Source organism: Peromyscus californicus, unplaced genomic scaffold (assembly GCF_007827085.1).
Source record: "Peromyscus californicus insignis strain IS unplaced genomic scaffold, ASM782708v3 Scaffold_16__1_contigs__length_79575227, whole genome shotgun sequence".
Lineage (NCBI taxonomy): Eukaryota > Metazoa > Chordata > Mammalia > Rodentia > Cricetidae > Peromyscus > Peromyscus californicus.
In genome coordinates, this window is record NW_026294458.1 from 65,928,125 (window position 1) to 65,949,591 (window position 21,467).

The 21,467-nt window shown below is 38.9% G+C and overlaps 1 protein-coding gene across 2 annotated transcripts in view; it reads right to left on the bottom strand.

Annotated features, from left to right (window-relative positions):
• Nucleotides 1-844: 844 nt before the first annotated feature.
• The window catches only part of Mrpl39 (mitochondrial ribosomal protein L39), a 105,010-nt gene continuing 84,387 nt past the window's right edge, over nucleotides 845-21,467 (bottom strand). For both annotated transcript variants that reach the window (XM_052741061.1, XM_052741059.1), the window contains one exon: nucleotides 845-4,948. In XM_052741061.1, coding sequence (XP_052597021.1) covers nucleotides 4,943-4,948 — 6 coding nt within the window. In that variant the 3' untranslated portion in view covers nucleotides 845-4,942. The remainder of the gene's footprint in view (nucleotides 4,949-21,467) is intronic.

Sequence of the window (21,467 nt, forward strand, 5' to 3'; positions counted from 1 at the left end):
AATTGGCTCCAGTACCACACATCAATACCAGCATCCTCACATCTCAAGTCCTTCATGGAAAAAGGCATGCCACTTGTATACATTCTTCAGTGTGTTTTAAATCATCTCTAGGTTACTCATCACACTTTCTGCATTATAGATGCCAAGCCAATGGCTTTATTACTTAGAAAATAATGGCAAGAAAATATGTTTGTACATGTTCTTGTATTTGTTTTCTGAGTATATTCTGCCCAAGGTTAGTTAAATCAGTGGCTGTATAACTAAATGTGGCCAAGAGATATTTGTGTATGCCTAACAAAAGACATTGTAAAGATATCCAATGCAGCTTTATTCTGTAATCAGATGTTTCTGGTCCCAACCACCCATTTCCAAATACCCAGCAGCCACTTCCCAAATTACCACACAGAGGCTTATATTTATTATAGATGCTCAGCCAATAGCTCAGGCTTGTTACTAGATAACTGTTACATTTAAATTAACCCATATTTCTATTTTTGCTTTGCCACATGGCTCATGGCTTGTTACCTCATTTTTTATATGCCCTGCTTGTTCAGTAGCTGGCTGGCTGGCTGGTGTCTTCTCTGAATCCACCCTCCTTCTTCCCATCCTTCTCAGTTTGGCTTTCCTGCCTAACTTCCTGCCTATCCACTGATCTGTCAGCTTTTTACTAACCAATGAGAGTAATACATATTCACAGTATAAAACAGGATTGTTCTACAGCATTATTCAAAATAAGTAATAATAGAATAATAAATACCTCCAAATTATTAATATAAATATTGTCATGTTAATTCAATAAAACAATATGTTAGAATTTTATAAATCAAAGATAATACAGTGCATATATGAATCTCAATGTCATTATATTGAATTAAGTCAACACAATGTGTACATTCAAGACAAATCCATATATACACACTTCAGAGGCAGATATAACTGTTATAGAGTTGTAGAAGTCAAAATAATCAATGATACTGAGCAAAGAGGGTTACTGTCTGAGAAAAGACATGAAGTAAGTGTAAAGACTGCTTAAAATGTGAGGTATTCTCTTCTAGATCATTTAAAGCTTCAATAAGCCCAACACTAAAATATTATCACATGATTTACTCCATGTATGTTACATTTTAATTAAAAAGAGACAAAAGTACAATAAAATACTATGTTCAGGTTGCTGGATATGGAAGATAGGTATTTTCCATCACATAAGTGCTAGGACATGACACACAATAATGTTTAGTGCTCTAGAATTCTTAAATCTACAGACTAAGGGAATGGTAACCCACATTTGATTAACCAACAGAAAAAATATTGAATCCTTACAATTTAAGCATCTATTCCTCCAATATCCAGGTCATCAGTGAGAAATCTGTGTTAAATGAGAAACACAGGAGCAGCTATACACTTTATATAAATGACTAGGACTCTGACCTCCAAATGTTGGTTAATGTCATTGTAACATCTTATCTGTACCACCCATGAATCCTGTGTAGTGAGGATATATGGCACACCCTGCTTCTCTATCCCTTTGCTCTGGATCCCAGACTATTTTCTGTTTGGCTTTCTGAGTACCTATGATTTTTTCTATAATGGAATGAAGTCTAACATTGGACATATCACTTCTAAACAAAAAGAAAAATGATTAAAATTAGAAACAAGAATCTAAAGCATCAAGAGTAAGAAGCTAAGGGTGTAATTTAGTAACAGAGTGCTTGCCTTAGTTGGCACAAGTACTGCAAAAAACAAAAAATAACAAAACAAAGCAAAATTAGAAGAAAACTCTGTACTCAGGATTAATGTTTTCCTTATTGCTATTATCTCATCACCCAAGCCTAAACAAATGACCTTGCCCCACACCCTCTGTCATGTGTCTTTCTCTTGGTGATAAATAAGGGTGGCAGGAGAGGAATAGTAATGGACAAGGAAGCTATTTTTAAAATGAACAAGTAAACAAGCTAATAAGTTATATTGTCAGCAGTTCTACTCTCTACTCCTGCTTTAACATCTTTTCATGCTTTAAATAAAATCCAAAAGTATTAACAAACATTAAGCAAGATTTTCTAAAACTGAAATCTAAACACAGATCAGAAAACCTGAACCAACTTTCTCCAATCCTATCTACTCAAACTCCTTATCTATTGTTCAATCTTAAACCACACAATACTCTTAGTAAGCCAAGCACATTGCCCGATAAAAATTAGGAAGTTGAAGTTAATAAATATTTTTAATAAATTAATGACTACACACATTATCCAAGAGTCTCAAGCAACATCCTAGATTATTGTTTTCCCCATCAAACTCTTTAGCACTTTTTCTTTACCTCAGGAATATATATGTTGATATTGTTGTGAACTCTCTACTCATCCCAAATTGAAATTCCATCTCTCCTTGGTACTCCCAAAGATTTGTTTTTGTCAATACTGCTTTTAAAAAATACTATATCCTTCTTTCTGGTCTGTGCTAATATTATCTCCTTTGATAAGGAAAATCAACCCCCCATCATAATCCACAGAAATTGATTTCATATATTCAAGTTATTTTAACTTACATGTTGTATGAATTTTCCTGGCAGGTGTGAACAAACATCCATTTACCCTAGATAGGGCACTGATAACAAACCAAAGAAGCATCCCACCTTAGTCTAGCTTAGTGACTCATGAGCTTATTGAGGTTACTTACAGGAGTTGGTGAGGGATTGCTCACAGGAACACCAAGAACTCAAAGGAAGTTGCATCACCAAAAAGCTCACCCCACCGTGGGTGACAGTTCATAAAAGCTGAATCCTTGAACTCACAGGCAGTTCATTGGCAGTAGTCTCCCCTCTCTTAACTTGGAGAGACACCTTGTGAGTTTTATAAGTTTCAAAAACTTCCTGAGACTTATGAGTTTTCCCTGCTTTAGCCTTGACAGTTTTGTTTATTTCCTGAGTCCTGATGGGCTTCTACAGTAAGGAAGCTTTCCATTCAGAGGACTTCAATGCACAACACTACAGAAGTATCCTTCCTTCAGGCCTCACTCCCTACATGCCATAGTTCCGTCTGTTCTCTGCTTTTCATTTTGTTTTAAATTTTAAAATACAGCTAATTACCTTCTCATGTGTAGATTTTACATTGTTTAAGGCAAATTCTCTTTTTAAAATGTATCTATGATTTTATATATAAACATATATATATATATATATATATATATATATACTTGACCTTCATTACATATTTTATCAAAATGTAGACTTGAATCTTTTTAAATGTATATTGTGAGTTTATTTATTTATGAGTATAAGGGCTTCCCATATCTTTGATCTAAAAGCAACACCCAGAAAGATTAAACAAAGGGTTTTTTTTAATTTATAAAAAGAGACTCTGCTAGGTGGCGGTGGCATACGCCTTTAATCCCAGCACTCGGGAGGCAGAGCCAGGCAGATCTCTGTGAGTTCAAGGCCAGCCTTGTCTACAGAGCAAGATCCAGGACAGGCACCAAAATCACACAGAGAAACCTTGTCTCAAAAAAAACCAAAATGTGGTGATATTGTGTTCCCCAAATATTGTGCACCCTAATAAACTTATCTGGGATCAGAGAACAGAACAGTCACTAGATAGACATAGAGGCCAGAAAATGGTGGCACACATGCCTTTAATCCTATCACTTGGGAGACAGAGATCCATCCAGATCTCTGTGAGTTCAAGGCCACACTGGAAACAGCCAGGCAGGCATGGTGACTCATGCCTTTAATCTCAGGAAGTGATGGCAGAAAGCAGAAAGGTATATAAGGCGTGAAAACCAGGAACTAGAGTTGGTTAAGCTTTTAGGCTTTTGAGCAGCACAGTTCAGCTGAGATCCATTTGGATAAGAACTCAGAGGCTTCCAGTCTGAGGAAATAGGATCAGCTGAGGAATTGGCAAGGTGAGGTGACTGTAGTTTGTTCTGCTTCTCTGATCTTCCAGCCATTCACCCCAATACCTGGTTCCCGGGTTTGTTTTTACTAATAAGAACCTTTTAAGATTCATGCTACACCTAAATAAATAAATAAATGAATAAATAAATAGATAAATAAATAGATAAATAAATAAATAAATAAATAAATAAATAAATAAATAAATAAATAAAAAGAGACTCTGTATTAAGAAATACAGGTAGCTGGGAAGGTGACTCAGTGTTTTCTGTCCAAGCATGAAGACCTGGGTTCAAGCATGAAGAACCTATATAAAACTTGGGAGCATAACAAGTGTCTGTAATCACAACGCTCCTATGGGAAGACTAGAAACAGAAACAGGAGAAGTCCCAGAAACTTGTGGACTAGCTAGCCTGGTGAATGTTGCTGGGCAGGGGGTAAAAGAGAATGATAGTCTCAAACAAGGTGCATGGAAAGACCAACACCCAAGGTTGTCTGTCCTCTGACCATATGGCATCTCAGCATGTTCATGCCTGCATTCACGTATATGAATGTGTGCCCATACAGACATACATGCATACATACATAAGTGAAAAGTACAGGCCCAGACATGGTGGTACATGCCTGAAAAAAATCTAGCCTGCGGAAGGTAGTGGCAGAGGCAGAAGGATCTTTACAAGTTGGTGATTAGCCTGACCTATACAGTTCTAGATGAACCTGGGCACTATTGCAAGATCTTCATCTCAAAGTCAAAATAAGTGAAAACAAAAGAAGCAGAATCATCCTTGGCTTTTTGTCTGCTCAGTCCCTTCTTGTCTCTTTGTGGTCAAGTTTTCAGCAATTTGCATTTGTGGGCTTTTTGTCATTATAGTTTGGCAGAACTGACAGAACCCGGAAGCAGCATGGACCCTGGCGGCAGTGGGGTGGAACTGAGTACATGGGAATGCCCTCTAGTTGTCCTATGTGCCCTTGAGAGGCAGCTCCAGTCAGCCGTAGTTCCCAATGTCTTCTGTTCTTTCAAGTAAGAATTATAAGCTGCATCGTTGTCTCGCACTGTTACTCCTCTCATTCATTAAAAAAAAAAAAAAGAGGAAAAAAAAACAGAAAAGATGTCAAAATGAAGGTAAAAGCTTTAAAAAAATATTTGAGTCACATATTGATACCATTCACATACAAAAGTTCTGACAGCAATAGACCACTGAAACACGGAACACAGTGTGAACAGGAAAATCTACAAAGGCAGGGACTTCTCTTGTGTCTGTGCACAGTGGTCTCCCACTAGGTCCCAAGCTCCATAGGGGCAGGAAGGCTGTCATGCTAATCACGTACCACCCGATACTTAGCCACAGTGAATCAGGTAAGTTCAACAGCTTGGAATCAAGAGAAGGAGAAAGGAAAGGAAGGAAGAAAAGCCGAGAGGAGGGATACAAAGAAGAGTTATTTTGTTTTGTTTCCTACCAAAAGCAGCCTTTTCCTTTTGAACAACAACAACATAGCAAAACACTGGCCTTAGAAAATAATTGTAAGAGTTTATCATTATTTTCTCATGTTTATTTTTTTACTGACTTAAGCCAACCTTGATACAGTTCTCCTGTCTTTGTTTCACATTTTCCTTCAAATAATCATTATTTCCTTGAATATTACTAAATATTCATTCACATCCACTGATGTTATTTCAAAGGTCATTTCAGTGTATTTTCTCAGATTCGTGATTTAAGTGGAAAAGATAAGGAATGCTCACAGGTTTTTCCAAGATGCCCGGCCTCTTCCTCAGAAGCCACTTCTCTGAACAGAAACAGTTTTCAACATCACTTAAATGCTTATTATTATGGCTTGAGAATAATGTGATTGGCATATGCAACTTTAAAATGCTGCTGATTGGGAAAATGCTCCTTTAAAGCACAAAAATTACAACAATTGTGTGAAATATAATTTGTATTGCTATGTTATCTGTTGTCCTCAGGTTAAAAAAAAAGAGAATGTTTACTTCATATTTTTAATTTACTTTTTTTGGTTGTTTTCAAATGAACAGTCTTCATGCAAAATACAGCTAAAGTTGAAAACCATTTAAACAGGAATTGCAGTGGAACTCAGTGAGGCAACTTCAAACAATCAAAAACACTTCTGTCAGTTGGCCATGTCAACTCATAAATTAGTTTTCGACGTAGTCCTCATAGCAGTACGATTTTGAATAACATGAACCAAGACTTATCCTGAGGCCCAGAAAGCATTTTTGACACATACACTCACAACAACAGCCTTCAGAAGAAAAGGGAACAGTGAAAGTTCTAAGAAAGGGGAGTAATACTTCCCAATGTCTAGCGGTGGAGATGGGTTGCTAAATTCTACATTGCAACAGTCTATGTGCTTTGCATGAAAAAAAAATACATAGTTTTATTCACCATGCAGACAAAAAGTCCCTTTGAACACACTCTATTTGGGGGTAGTTTTCTGACTCAAAGAGTTTGTCTTATTTCCCCAGGGATGCTTTAATCATTTCTCTCTTTTACCCACTGAAGACCTCAAAGAATCCAGTTATGTGTCATGAATGCACATATGTGCCAGATACATTCAGAACATACATTTCCTGCTAAAGAGTTAGGATCAGAAGAACAGGCCTTTGTAAGCTGAGCAAGAGCTTTCCCACATATTTGAGGACAGATTCTTAAGACACAATTTCACAACTCCTTAATACTCATTAATGGATCAATGTCCCATGCCAAAGTATTATGAGTCTTGGTGATTTTTTTTCCTTCCATTTCACAGTTCAGCCAAGGGGCACTTTTTAGAGAAATAGCTGAAATCTAGAAAAGTTTAGTGGAAAAAATATATATATATATTTAAACTATGTCCAGATTTTCACAGCTAGCCCAAGCCAGGAAATGTCTAGATTAGACACCGTGGTACAGATAAAGGTTCATAAGTGATTCCTATGTGTTCTTAAGCCAGAATTCTAGTTTACCATGTCCGATAGATCACCCACAACAGGACAATAACCTTTTACTCCTGTGTTTGCCTTTATTTTCATTTTTCGATACTTCTTTCTCTTAACTCTCCATATTTCAAAGAACTGAACTAAAGAACTGAACTATTCTATTATAAAATTTGTCAATTACTTCACTATTTTAAATGAAATTTTTGCATGTCTGTAATCATAGTTTGGCTTCTGTGCCTATAACAAAATACTGAGACGAGGTAATGTATAATACATTTCTTTAGCTTACAGAAGTTTAGTACTTGCAGTGGGCTCAAACCCAGAACCTGGTGCATGCTAGGCAAGCACTCGGCCACATAAACTCCTATAAGTAACATGCATTCCTCATAAGTTTTATTCCTCTCATTTTTACGATACTCAAAAGCTTGGCTTAGCCTCTGCACATTTCTATGAAATGAGCAGGTTAGACAAACTTTTAGTTTCTCTAAATACTGAATTTCTCCTAAACCTTTATTGACTTTTCTGACTTCTCAAAGGTAAAGAAACAGTCAGCATACACCAGTCCAAGTACTGTTTCCGTACAGCTACACACAACAGCTAAAATATGGAGTCAGAGTGGTGCCTGTCGTCAGATGAACGCAGGGAGACAATGCAACACACATGTGTAATGAGGTACTATTCGCTCAGATCGAATGAGATCTTGTCATTTGCCCAGAAAAAAAAAATGGATGAAATTAGAAGATATTGATTTAGCTTGAAAAGGCCAGGCACAGATAGAAGGCAAGGATAACATGTCCCCTCCCATCTGTGGAAATGACAACAGCCAAAAAGTCATCCTGAAAATAGAAGAGAGATTACTGGGGATTTTTGAAAGCAGTGGCCATGAGTTAGAGGAAATAGAGTCTAAGATGGGTGGATGGTTATGCTAATGTACATTGTACGTGCGTGTGGAAGTACTTTTCTATTGATTATTGCAGTAAATAAATAATAATGACAAAAAGGGTTGTCTTGGGGGAGGGAGAGCACTGCCAGCTCAGTGGAAAATTTCATTTAAACTATATATATATATATTCATATATAAGTATATATTCATATACTGTCTTACATGTATTATAGGTATTTTAGGTAGATAGTAGTATGATCGCTTATGATTTTTTTCAGACATCCTAGCTGTTATTTTATCCCCTTGCTCTTCCTTCTGTATTTATCTCCTTCCTCATTCCCAAATTAAAACCCACCCTATTTTTCCAATTTCCCCTTCAGATCATTTTATTGTTCCTACCCTCTCCTTGCAATGGTCCCTTTTTACTTTCCTGGTTTCCGAAGTGACTCCAGGTTATGTACTCACATTTCAAGATTTGGAGGAAGGGGCTTCGATTAGAAAGAACACACAATGTCTTTCTGGATCTGGGTTGCTTCACTAAATATAATCTTTTCTGGTTCCATCCATTTACCCGCAAATTTCAAGATTTAATTTTTCTTCTCAGCTGAATAGCATTCCATTGCATATATGTATTACATTTTCAATATCCACTCATCAGTTGAAGGATATTTAGGCTGTTTCCATTTCACAGCTGTTGTGAATAGACCAGCAATGGACATGGTCGAACAAGGGTCTGTGAAGTAGACCATGAAGTCCCTTAACACCAGCCATAAGAAGCCTTCTTTTGAATTGCTCATCAAGTTTGTCAAAGAGACTCTCAAAACATTATAGGCTATTGCTGTTGCCCTTGGTTGCCACCACCAACACCACCCCCACAAGATGAAATGTATGTTCCTGTGCCTGAAGATATCATGCACTTCAGACAAAAGGCCCAGAGATCCTTACTTAGAACTGATCTGAAAATCTCCTCCCTGAGGACTAGCTTTCATGGTACCAGAAGAGCATCATACAACCTTCCAAAGGAGGGAAGCAACCAACAGTCTTGCCCAACTATGATGCCTATGAATCACAATGAACAGCATGCAGGATAACCCTAAGGGTATGGCAGTGACTTAAGTACCTTGGTAATAACCAACAGCTCCCCAATTGGGTGTGAGACCTGCATAAAAAGAGCAAAATCATGCCTGGTACTGAAAACCTAGCCAACTACCTAGGGTTAGTTAAGTCATGGTTCTTGGAAGAGAACCTACAATTCCACTTTATTAAACCAGCATAATTTCTAGCTATATTTTAAGTATTTGGCTTATACACACAGATAAGGGTAGTTTTCGCCCTTCAGTAAGAAAACATTTTTTTGCAACAGATTGAGACCATTACACAAAACTACAGCTGATTAAATGTAGAGTTGTGGAGCCCAGTCCCAACTGATAGATTTCAAACACAATTCCTGCACTCAGGGCTCGGGGATCATTGCAGGAGAGGCAGTAGAAAGATGATAAGAGCCAGAGAAACAGGGAATTTGCTGTGAGATTGTGCCTCCTAGGAATGTCAGAAGCTACGCACATAAAGTCTCATCAACATGACTGTCCAAACATGAGGTGAACAAGATGACACCGACAGATATGCTGCTATGAATGGAGGAGATCTCATGAGGCCTCAACTCTACACAAGGAACTACAGAATACTAAGGAAAGCCTTCCATAGGAAAGAGGATACAAATGGTAATCCAATGCCAAAGAGTCAGCCCTGAAAACTTGTACATAAAAGTAACATTATACAGACTGAGCTGGTTGTTTTTAGGAATAAATATATACATAGAATAAAAGTAACAACAATTAAAGAAAAAGCGGTCGTAGATATGAAAGGGGGTATGGAGAAAAGGGGTTTGGAGGAAGGAAACAGAAATGAGAAATGATATAATTATAATCTCAAAATATAAAGAACAAATTCTTAAGGGGCTGTTGTTTTCTTAAATAAAAACATCTACCCTTCATACTTGGATTTTGACAAAAGTAGATCTCTATCAATGTCTTTTCCTTGTGTAAGATGAGATGCCTTCTCCATATTCTTCTACATTAGTATTTACTTTTGTGAGCTATTTATATATAATATACTAGTCAGCTTGACAAATATGGCCATGTATTTGTTCTCACAATTAAAATTGCTATAGGTTGATATGATTTGTTCAACAAGTCTAACCTAGAATATTTTCCCCAATATTCATCCTTTCAAATCTGTGATTTTCCAAAAATCTGCTAAGTCTAAAAACTCAGATCATGGATTTCATCAATCTCTCTGTATCCAGATATTTTGTTTTCATATTCACTGTCTCTTCCAATACAAACTTCTGTGGGGAAAATCTGTTAATAATCTATACTTAGTTTAAAATCATCAAAAGCAAATTGCCCTGTCTTCCCACTGTGGGGTCCATTTCCATGTGAAGGCACACAAGCTGTCAGACTAGAGCTATCTACAACTGTAGTCATGGGCTTCTCACCAACTGCCTTTACCCAAAATTATTTAGGCTGCACTCCACTCAGCTCTGTGTTCTATGATGAACTGAATGGGTGAGCCTTAAGCACTCTTAAATTCAATCATGCCCCGCTCCCCCAGATTAACACGGCACATGATCAGTTTACCTTATGCCGTTTTGGGCTGTGTATGTCCCTCACCTCAGAGCTGCCATCAAATTCTCATCCACAGAAATATTAACAAGAGCTACTGTTACCCATCATTCCCTCTGTTATTTGTGAGCTGTGGAGTGCATCTATTATTTTTACTTCAAGATACAGATTCATACAATAGGGCATGAAGCAGAGGGATGATGGCTACCTCAGCTGAGTTCTGACTTTCATTTCTTTACCATATTTTCACACTCCTAACATTAGTTTTTTTTTTGTTTTTTTTTGTTTTTGTTTTTGGTTTTGGTTTTTCGAGACAGGGTTTCTCTGTGTAGCTTTGCGCCTTTCCTGGGACTCACTTGGTAGTCCAGGCTGGCCTCGAATTCACAGAGATCCGCCTGGCTCTGCCTCCCGAGTGCTGGGATTAAAGGCGTGCGCCACCACCGCCCGGCTCTTCTTCTTTTTTTTTTTTTGTTTGTTTGTTTGTTTTTGTTTTGTTTTGTTTTGTTTTGTTTTTCTAACATTAGTTTTTAACACACAAAACTCAGTATCTTCTTCTTTTTAGATTTCTTCTAATTAATCATTATGATGCATTGTCTAAAGAGTGGTTAATTAAAATAACGAACATTGGCTCAACAAAGATGTGTGTTAGAAGTGGTTGTTTACTCTCACGATGTTTTTACCACCACTGCACCACTGGGGCTGTCTTGCCAGCTCAGTCATTGCTGTAGTTCACAGGGGTCATAGCTGTAAGGCAGAGCTATTGGAATGTGCTCTAAACAGAAAGCTAGCCAAATGTCTTCCCACAGTAAATGGACCAATGGATTATGGTACATTTACACAAAGTGCTACAGTAAAAAGCACAATAAAAATTAACAAGATTAATTGCATACAACAATATGAATGAATCATATAAACATAACTTTAGTGGGAGAAGTTTGACACACAAAATATTAAACCCTGTAATGCCATTTCTATAAAGTATGAAACAAGGGAAGGCAAAATGATATAGTCAGATGCCAGGTTCTCAATCACCCTTGGGGATCAGCAGGTCTTTGAGTGGTAAAAGGGGTACCTGCCATGTTCCATTTGTGTGTGTGTGTGTGTGTGTGTGTGTGTGTGTGTGTGTGTACACGTACATGTACATGAGAGGTCAACATCAGGTGTCTTCCTGAATTGTTTGCCACTTACTTTTTGAGACAGAGTCTACCATTGACCTTGGAAATTACTTATTCAATTGGATTGGCTGGCCAGCAAATCCCAGAGGTTCTACCTCTGTCTCCCCAGCACCAGAATTACAGGCATGTGTTGCTATTCCCAGCAAGGGCATTCCGGGAGATCTGAAGCCAGGTCTCAATGCTTGCATCTTCCAGCTTTTTTCATACTTGATCTAAGAGCTGATAAATAGAAGCATTCAACTTGTGTAAATTCAGTGAGCCCAACACTATAGGATTTATACCCTCTGTAAGTATTTTAAATATTTTATTTGAAGAGAAAAATCTTAAGCAGCACAAGCTAGTGTGACCTCAAACTCACTATGTAGTTGACGATGACCTTGAGCGTTCTGATCATTCAGCCTCCACCTCCCAAATACAGGATCAAAGACACGTACCTCCATGTTCCATTTTATGTGTTCCTAGGGATTGAGGCCAGTGTTTGGTAGATGCCAGGCAAGCGCTTTGCCAACTGAACTACATCCTCAGACATATGCTTTAATTTTTTTTAAGTTTAATAAACTAAATTACAAAACCAAAATAAAGCACAATAATTGCAAACATGCTGAAAAATATCCATTAGACAATCTTTACTATTCTTCCTTTGTGCAAGGGGCTTACGAGACTGTTGTGTCCTCACTCTATGGCCGTGAACGCACATCTAGGACTCTAATGAGCAGTCAGTGTGTCGGCTCAGATCTTGGCTTTGCTTATTTCTAAGTTCTTGGTGTTCTGTTTTCAATGTTTCTCATCTTTTCTGATGACTTCTTTAATCCTCAGTCCATTCTCATTTATATTTTAAGGCAATAATAGCAGCTATGTCATAAGCATGAGACAAGGGTTAAATGAGCACATCTTTAAAAGGACTTAGCCCAGTGCCTAGCAGATACTAAGCGTCCCATAAACCATGACTAAATTATAGTTTGTGGATTACTCTGTTTCAAACTCTACACCTCTTGTAGACTGAAGCATCGTAAGATAGTCTACAAGTCTTTTCACCTTTCATAGGAACTAGTGAGAGAGTGACATGAAAGTGACATTCTGCATAGGAATGAACAGGTGAGCACTAAAGGAAATGCCATCCATCCTACCATGGATGATGAGGATTAGGTCATGGCACACATGAGCACAGACACATTTAAGACAGCCAGGAGACACCTCTAAGTCACTATCATTAGGTTTTCTAAAGTAAAAGTTAAGATACAGAGTAAGAACAATTGTGCTTCTCTGGATGCTGCCATTTGGGATGTGTTTGAATCAAACCATCAAGTCTAGAAGCATGGCTGTTGATCAGAGATGGAGTAGCTACCTAGTCTGAGAGCTGCTGCCATAGCTTGTATTCTGTGGCTGTAACAAAATACCTGGTACTTTATAAAGAATAGAAGTGTGTTTGGCTACAGTTCTTGAGGCTACGAAGTCCAAGAGGATGTGCTAGCTAGCATCTTGCTGCCTCATAGCAGGGCAGGGGACATCAAATGCTGAGACAGAAAGTTTGTTAACTTGAGTTTCTGTCTTCTTATAAATTCACCAGTATCACTCACTATAGGGGCCCTACAACTCCGGTAACCCTAATTATTTCCCATTGGTCCCATGCCCAAGTATCATCAACACATGAATTTATCAATTTAATTTCCATGAATTCTGGGGGAAAACACTCAAATCACAGCCACTTACATCATCTACACAAATTCTCCCTTCCAACTCGGTTTTCCTACCTGTATAACAATATTATTAGTAGCCTCCACCTCCCAACTTGGAGTCTAACACAGTCAATGTTTATTAAGGGCTTGCAGTTCTTAGCAGACTGAAAGCATTCATAAGTATTTGTGAAATACAATGAAGAAATAAAACATTCAAGGTTTACTCTGAGCAAAGCTGTTAAGTCAAAACTTTGTTCTACCTTCCCTCAGTAGTTTTCAAAATGCTTCCATCCCACTCCCTCTAGCCTCAAATGTATGCAACTTTGCCTCTAGTAATTCAAAATGCTCCCTGAAAAATATCACACCCAGACCTGCCCTCCCCCATCCAGGATGCTGTCCCAGAATCCTTGTCAAATTAACATACACTATGCTTCATTCCACATACTGTGAAAATGTGATCCTCTCGAATCCATAGTAATGACTGAACTTTTCTCAGGCACCTTACATCTCTCCTCCTAACAAAGCCTTCTGAAATCCGCATTATTGCTTACTGAGGAGACACAAAAGACCAAAATTCCCTTCGGTGCCATTTCTTGCCAACTGTGGGTATTTCTGTCAGAACAATCTCACCATTCTCAATAACAACAAATATACAACTTTCCCCCTACTCCCTGATTATTTAGAAGCTGCCAATTGAAAAAATGAAAAATAATTCTCTCTATTCTGCTTCTTCATGTCCAAATGACAGACCAAAAAAATGAAAAAACTTAGAAGAATATGTTGTTACTTTTCTGTTGGGTTTTAATTTCTCCAAGGAATAGTCAGGAAACTGCTGTGTGCAACCCATGCTTCCCTACGTTGAAAAGCTTTCTATTTCTCAATGTTCTGTAAGCCAAGGAAATATTCCCTCCCTCAGCCCTCACTCTGAATTCCTGATTGATTCCAGGAACAACCACATGGGCATGCATGCATTTTGAGTGTGATCATACCCATTCATGTGAGTATGTACACAAGGAAATGTACCATCTTCCTTACTTCTGGCCCTGTAAAATATTTCCCATTTATGGGTTTTTTTCTTTTAAGATTATTCTGATGACCCAATATGCAAAACCTGTGTGTCACTGTGTTAAAATCAGAGAAGAGTCTTTGTTGAACCATGTCAGGTTTTATTGACTATATGATATATAGGCATCATGGAAATAAAGTAATAGACGTTCTATGACAGTCAAAAAAAGAGCAACAACCCATGGAGTATGATGTCGCTCCCTTTAGGAAGGCTCATTTAATCTACATTTGTACTTTAGAACTTGGTATGGGCAAATTATGACAGACAAGAGTGTGTCTCTGGCCTTAGGAAAATACAGGGTAGTGACTAACCTCAGAGGTACAAACCCTTTCCTTCTCTTCCCCTAAAGACATCTGGCCTATCAGGTACTACACCATGAATCATTTAGGGTTTGACACTCCCTCTGGCTCCAGGTGTTTCAGGAATGTTCTGGTGCTTATGAGCACTCTCCAAAGGCCAGCACACATTATACCTGTGAATCAAGGAAATAGGATGAACTCTTATCATAATAATATCACAAAAAAAATTAGTAGAAACTTGAAGACTGATTTTAAAAGTGCACCATATGATGTAAACCTGTACCAACCAATGGCTCAGAAAGTCCAAGGAATAAATGATTGCTCACACACAGAAAGCATCTCAGCACGAGCTGAATAACGTCTAGACCAAAGGACAGCTCGAGACAGCCAATAAAGAGCTTTCTCCTTCCTCTGATCTCTGTACAGGGATAACTGTTTGAAATACTTGCTAAATGACTCCATAGATGGGGTTCTTATGGATATTTTAAATGTGGGTACGCACTTATCACTAGGTTGTTCTAAAAAAGACTGCATCCTTAAAGTCCCAGTGGGGCCAGCTTCCCAGAAATGAGTTCACTGGCTAAGAGCCATCAACCTGCATGCCATCACCCAGTACCTCTGCACTGAGCCCTGTCTGGAACTGCCCTATAATTTACTCTGGCAGAAATCCATGGCTAGCCTTGGCTCCACTCACTACATTGCCATGCAAACCTCAACAATGTCCATCTCGTTGCTCTCCAAACCCACGTTCCAAATATCTCATGCTTTCATGTTCCTCAGCACTAGGAAGAAAAGTGCAGGATAGAACATCGGTTGCTTCATCTGTGTGGAGAAAAATCAAATCAGGCTTCTGTACAATGGCTAAAGGTAAGATTACCCTTCACCCAAACAAGAGGCCCCTGGACTGCACCTCTATGCAAAGCCTATTTGGGAGACATGATAAGAAAATCTGAGACATTGTGACAGTTCCACCTGGAAGTCAGCACCAATGGCCAACCTTGTAAATGAGTTGCCTTGAGTGTTTCAGTAAAATGAGGTTCCAATTTGCAGTGGCCTCTGACAGTCAATAACACAAGGCAGAGTTACTCAGCTAATTCCATCAACTCACAGAACTTCAAAAGGGAGTAGCCAGTTATTGGTGTATTCAGTGACTAGTTTGTGGTAGTGTTCTATGGAGCAATAGGTTAGCAATCATAGAAAATGGGAGAGTTTTAAAGGATGCATTGGGCATTATGAATAAATTTTTCTCTAACTTCTATTCTCAAATAAAAGTTACCATGATTTTTCCAACCTGAGTAAGGTAACCCAGACCCAGAAAGACAAATATGGTGTGTACTCGCTTAAAATGGATATTTGCTGTAAAGTAAAAGATAATCAGGTTACCATCCACAAACCCAGACAGGCTAAGTAAGAAGTTGGGCTTAAGTGGGGACAGAAGGATCTCCCTTGGAAGGAGAAATAGAATAGATTTCGTGGGTCAATTGGGGGCAGATGGGGTTGGAATACGAGGGACCAAGTTGTGGGGGGCGCAGATACTGGGGGAAATGACAGGAAATGGGAGGCATTTGGGGGGTGAGGTAGAAACCTAGTGCAATGGAAACCCTGTGAAATCTACTAGAGTAACCCTAGCAAAGACTCCTGAACTGGCCTTCTTCTGTAACGAGGCAAGGCCTTGAGTGGAGGGATTGGGACAGCAACCCAGCCACAAAATCTTCACCTTACAGTTTGTCCTGACTGCAGTGTGTTCTGGGACAGGAGCCTACCATAATCCTCATCAAAGAGACCAGAGAGACTTCATCCAGTAACTGATGAGAGCAGATGCAGAGCCCTACAGCCAAAGAGGCAGAGCTCAAGGAGTCCTGCCCAGGGTGGGGAGGAAAGATCGAAGGAATCACAGGGGTCAGGGATATCATGAGAACATGGCCCCCAGAATCAATTGACCAGGACTCATGGGGCTCGCAGAGATCAGGAAGCCAGTAGGGGTCTGACCTAGGTCCTCTGCATAAATGTTATTTATGGCTGAGTAGCTGGGTGTTCTTTTGGGATTCCTAACAGTGGGAACAGAGGCAGTTGCTGACTCTTCTACCTACTTATGGTAGGTAGACCCTTTCCCTCCTACTGGCTTTCTTGCCCAGCCTTGAAGTGATGCCTGGTCTTATAGTAGCATATTATGCCATGTTTGGTTGATGTTCCTGGGAGACCTGCTCTTTTCTGAAGGGAGATGGAGGGAGAGTGGATGGGGGCAGGAAGAGGCTGGAGGAGGTGAGGGATAGGAAACTGTGATCAAGGTGTAATATATGAGAGAAGACTAAAAAATAAATAAAATTTTTAAGAAGTTAATATGATTTTTAAGTATATCTAACATATCATTTGAGTGTTCGGGTGAAATACAGAGATAGATACAGAGGTCTTTTATGAACTATACATATAGTATCTACCAGAAATTCTTAATATCTAGCACAAAGTTATTCTTTTCACATCCTTGCAAAAAGAATCACGGCTTTTTATTCTATGAAATTAAAAACAAATTTTCAAAATATAGCAAAATGAAAAAAAAAGAGAATACCATGCAGAAAAATTTCCAATCATATGTAAAATTTTTAATATTGTGGCTGGAATGATGGCTCAGCAGCTAAGAGCATTGGCTGTTCTTCCAGAGGACTGGGATTTGGTTCCCAGTACCCACACGGCAGCTCACAACTACCTGTAACTCCAGTTCCCAGGCATCTAACATCTATTTCTGTCTTCCAAAGACACTGCATGCGCATGGTATACAGATATACATGCAAGCAAAACACGAATATACATAAAAACAAACAAGTAAATAAATAAATAAAATCTTTTTAAATTTCAATATCTGAAAATCACTGGAATTTCATGGTTATTCTCCATATTCTTCTCCCCCACAATCCTGCCTGCCAACTTTCATTTTGAAATACATGGTCCCTAAGAATCCATCAGTGGTTACACTATCCTTAAAAGAAATCACTCTCTGCATCTAGACTCGCGCCTGTATAACGATCTGTTAACAGAGCCCGGGTTTTGGAGTTTACAGATCATATATCAATGGCGAGGAAGGAGAATTGCCACATGTTTGAGGCCAACATTTGTTACAGAGTAGGTTTTAGGCCAGCCTGAGCTACATGGCGAGAACTTGTCTCATAATAAACAACAGAAAAACTTGACATGTTAGCAAGTACACTTACAGAGCAAATCCATTTTGATTTAGGGGCCTATCACACCCTTTAGGATTCTTGTATCGCCACCAAATCCTCTTGGCCTCTGGGAAATGGCCCCAGTTGTTCTGAGTCAATCTCTTCTCACAACAATGCACAAGGCTGCCAACTTTGAATGAGTACCGTTCTTTTCTCTCTGTAATTCAGATCATTGGCTGGTTTGCATCCTTGACTGTCCCACCCACATGTTTAAAGACCATTTAACTAATATTAGTCATGGCAGAGCCAGATAAGCACTTAGCCATCCCGGATTCCAAGTAGGAGTTCTGACCGGATGTTTTTATCCACCTGCCAGATAAATTGGTAGGATCATGAGGAACACTGTCACTTTTCCACAAGCGGAATGGCCAGCATCCTCAGCTCATTCTTTGCATCAAGTAAACTAAGGCAACTGCCTGCTCCTTCTTCGGCCAAACTGTGACCCACAGGAACTAGCCAGAATCCTAAACACCCAGATACTGCCTCATAGATTGATTCTTACAGCAGAAATGAGCCAGACCTTTCCCCCAATCATCTCCAGTAAGTACCATCAAAGCTGGAACACAGGTCATCCAACCACAGACCAAACTCCATCTTCGAATGCTAGAAATACTTTAATCCCTAATGCTGGCTTGAGCTAGAACTTTAAACTCAGTCTCTGAACAAAGCTAGTAATTTGATTTTTCTTAAAACAAGTATTATTTAAATATTTGTTCAACTTCTTTTACCAAATACAGAGATACTACTTTTCCATTCTCTAAAATAATATATAACCTATTTTCCTATATTGATGGTATTGTCTCAATGAGAAAATTAATTAAGAATGAGATTAAGTCATTTCATAAATACATGCTAAAGGAAACTGTGTTCTTGATAAGTTGCACTGTGTGTTTTAATTGAGAAAAACTTATAACTATATATTCATTGTGTCCATTTAATCAAGGAATTAAGACTCAGTAATAAAAATCAGTCATTCATCACCTCCTGTAACAGATAGGATTGCATTTGATTGAAAGGCTTAATTTCACTGTGGTAGCTTTTCAGAAATAATTTAATGGAGAGACTATTTGCAAAGTGCAGTTTAAATGGTTAGTGAGTACAATTTGACCTCAATGTCACATGCTATTTATAATCTCAGCCTTGTTCTGTGTCCCCAGAAGCTAACTGCATGGACAGCAGCAACAAGCTCTTCTGTTCTCAGGCTTAGATATAAAGGAATCCCATATTTATTTTCCACAATGTCTTTCACCTCGCTGGGTATTCACCACCACCACCACCACTTGCTTAGCTGTAAGTCTTGTGGTGGCCTTCCCTTAAAGCCACAAGTCATCTAAGGCCATTTTTCTTCTATAATTCAAGTACTTGATGGATTCTTTGAACACTTTTCTTACTAAGTGTTTAAACCTCCCACCATTTCTAGTTCCTGGAGGTCTCTTGTTAGTTCCAATGATGACTAACCAAATGTATGAGCAACCTATCTGGGCCAAAAGATGCCTAGATACTTAGTGAAGCATGATTTGGGATGCTTCTACGAAGATGTTTCTGGATGAAACTAATACTCAAATCATAGAAAGAGCAAAGCAGACAATGTCCATGATGTGGATGGGTGTCAATAAAAGACTGACTTCCCCACTCCCAAGTAGGAGAGAATTCCCCTGTGTGACAGCCTTCAAATTAAGACACCAGCTTTTTGTAGCCCCATAATAGGGACTGGGACATCGATATGGCAAATTTTGGATTTTCCAGCCTCTATAATTCTGTGAGCCAACTTGTTAAAATAACCTTTTTAGAAATCTCCTATTGACTGTATTTCTCTGGAAAACCCTGATTAGTATACTCCCTTTGCTCTTGCTCCTACCACTTTCTCTTCATTAGACTGTTTTAATTGCCTTTTGGTATACCCCCTTGTCTGCCAGACCTCTAGGTGATCTATCAGTACTGCTTGCTGTGGTTTTTCACTCCCCATTTCCCAAAGATAATCAATCCAGGTTCCTGCAGGACTCATAAAGTTGCATCTGCATTCCTATTTTGCCATCCTTTGCATGTGACTTTTATCATCATGCTTCCAAAATGCACCAGACTCTAAAATACACTATGTTAAAGGAAACTGTGTTCTTGGTAAGTTGCACTTTGTGTTTTAATTGAGAAAAACTTATAACTATATACTCATTGTGTCCATTTAATCAAGGAATTAAGACTCAGTAATAAAAATCAGTCATTCATCACCTCCTGTAACAGATAGGATTGCATTTGATTGAATGGCTTAATTACACTGTGGTAGCTTTTCAGAAATAATTTAATGGAGATAAATAATTTAATAACAAAAAGAGAAAGAGAATCAACACTGGAGAGAGAGCTCAACAGGTAGGAGCACTTACTGCTCTTGCAGAGGACCTGAGCTCAGTCCCTAGCATCCACATGATGGTTCCCAACAATCTGTAACTCCAATTGGAGAGTATCTGATGCTCTCTTCTGGCCTTCACAGGCACTGCATTCACTGTAGTACACAGATACATGTGCAGAAAAGACTCATAAACAAATAAAAAAACAAATCTTTTTTAAAAGGGGTGGAGAGGATGATCCAGAACTTCTAGAGAAGGTCCAAATTGAAGATCTCCTTCGGGTCTCTCTTTTTTTGGAGGTTGGGGAACCCCACATAAGATGGGGAGGAAGAATTACAGGAGCCAGAGGCATCAAGGACACCAGGAGAACACACTGCCCACAGCCATCAACTAAGCAGGGCTCATAGGAGTTCAGAGACTGAAGCAGCAATCACAGAGCCTGCATGGGTCTGCGCTAAGTCCTCTGCACATGCGCTATGGTTGTTAACTTGGTGTTTTGTGGGACTCCTAACAGTGGGAGTGGGGGGCGTGTCTCTGACTCTTTTACCTGCTCTTGGGACCCTTTTCATCCTACCTCACCCAGCCCTGATATGACAGTTTGTGCCTAGTCTTATTGTACCTTATTATGCCTTGTCCAGTGGATATCCCTGGGAGGCCTGCTCTTTTCTGAAGGGAAACGGAAGTGGAGTGGATCTGGGAGAGAGGGGAGATGAGGGAGGGGCTGGTAGGCATAGAGGAAGGGGAAACTACGTGTCTGGATGCATTGAAAACAAAATAATAAATTTAAAAATAAAAGAATTTCCTTCTAGCAAAGTTTAATTTAGAAATATATTTTTCCCTATATAATTCCTACTGGCCAGAATCATACCCATACCACTAATGCATGCAAGTGGGCTGGGGACATTAAAGAAACTTGATTTCCAATCTTGATGCTAAAGTGGCTCTCTATATACCATATGAAACATCTAAACTTCATTACCTGTCACACATGCTCCTTTTGAACCTCAACCCCACTTTCTTCACATGCTACAGCTGCTCTCACACCTCTTTTATATACATTTACCTGAAACACAGTGGGAGGATCAAATACTTCTCTTCCTACTTACCTTCAAGGTTATTATCCTTTCTAACATTCACCCTTGCATTTTTATCTAACATTTCAAAAGCCAAAAGGAATCTTCTGCCAAGGTGGCTCTCAGGAAGATTACAGACAGGACCTTGATGAACCAGAGAAACCAGACTCCTCTTTCAGGTAGAGGGAATGAATTCTCTGTTGTTACATTTTGTTCCAGAACTTGAACTGCTAACATCTTCCAGCTTCAAGTGATGCTAAGAGGCTCAAAATCTACAGCTACATTGCATAATG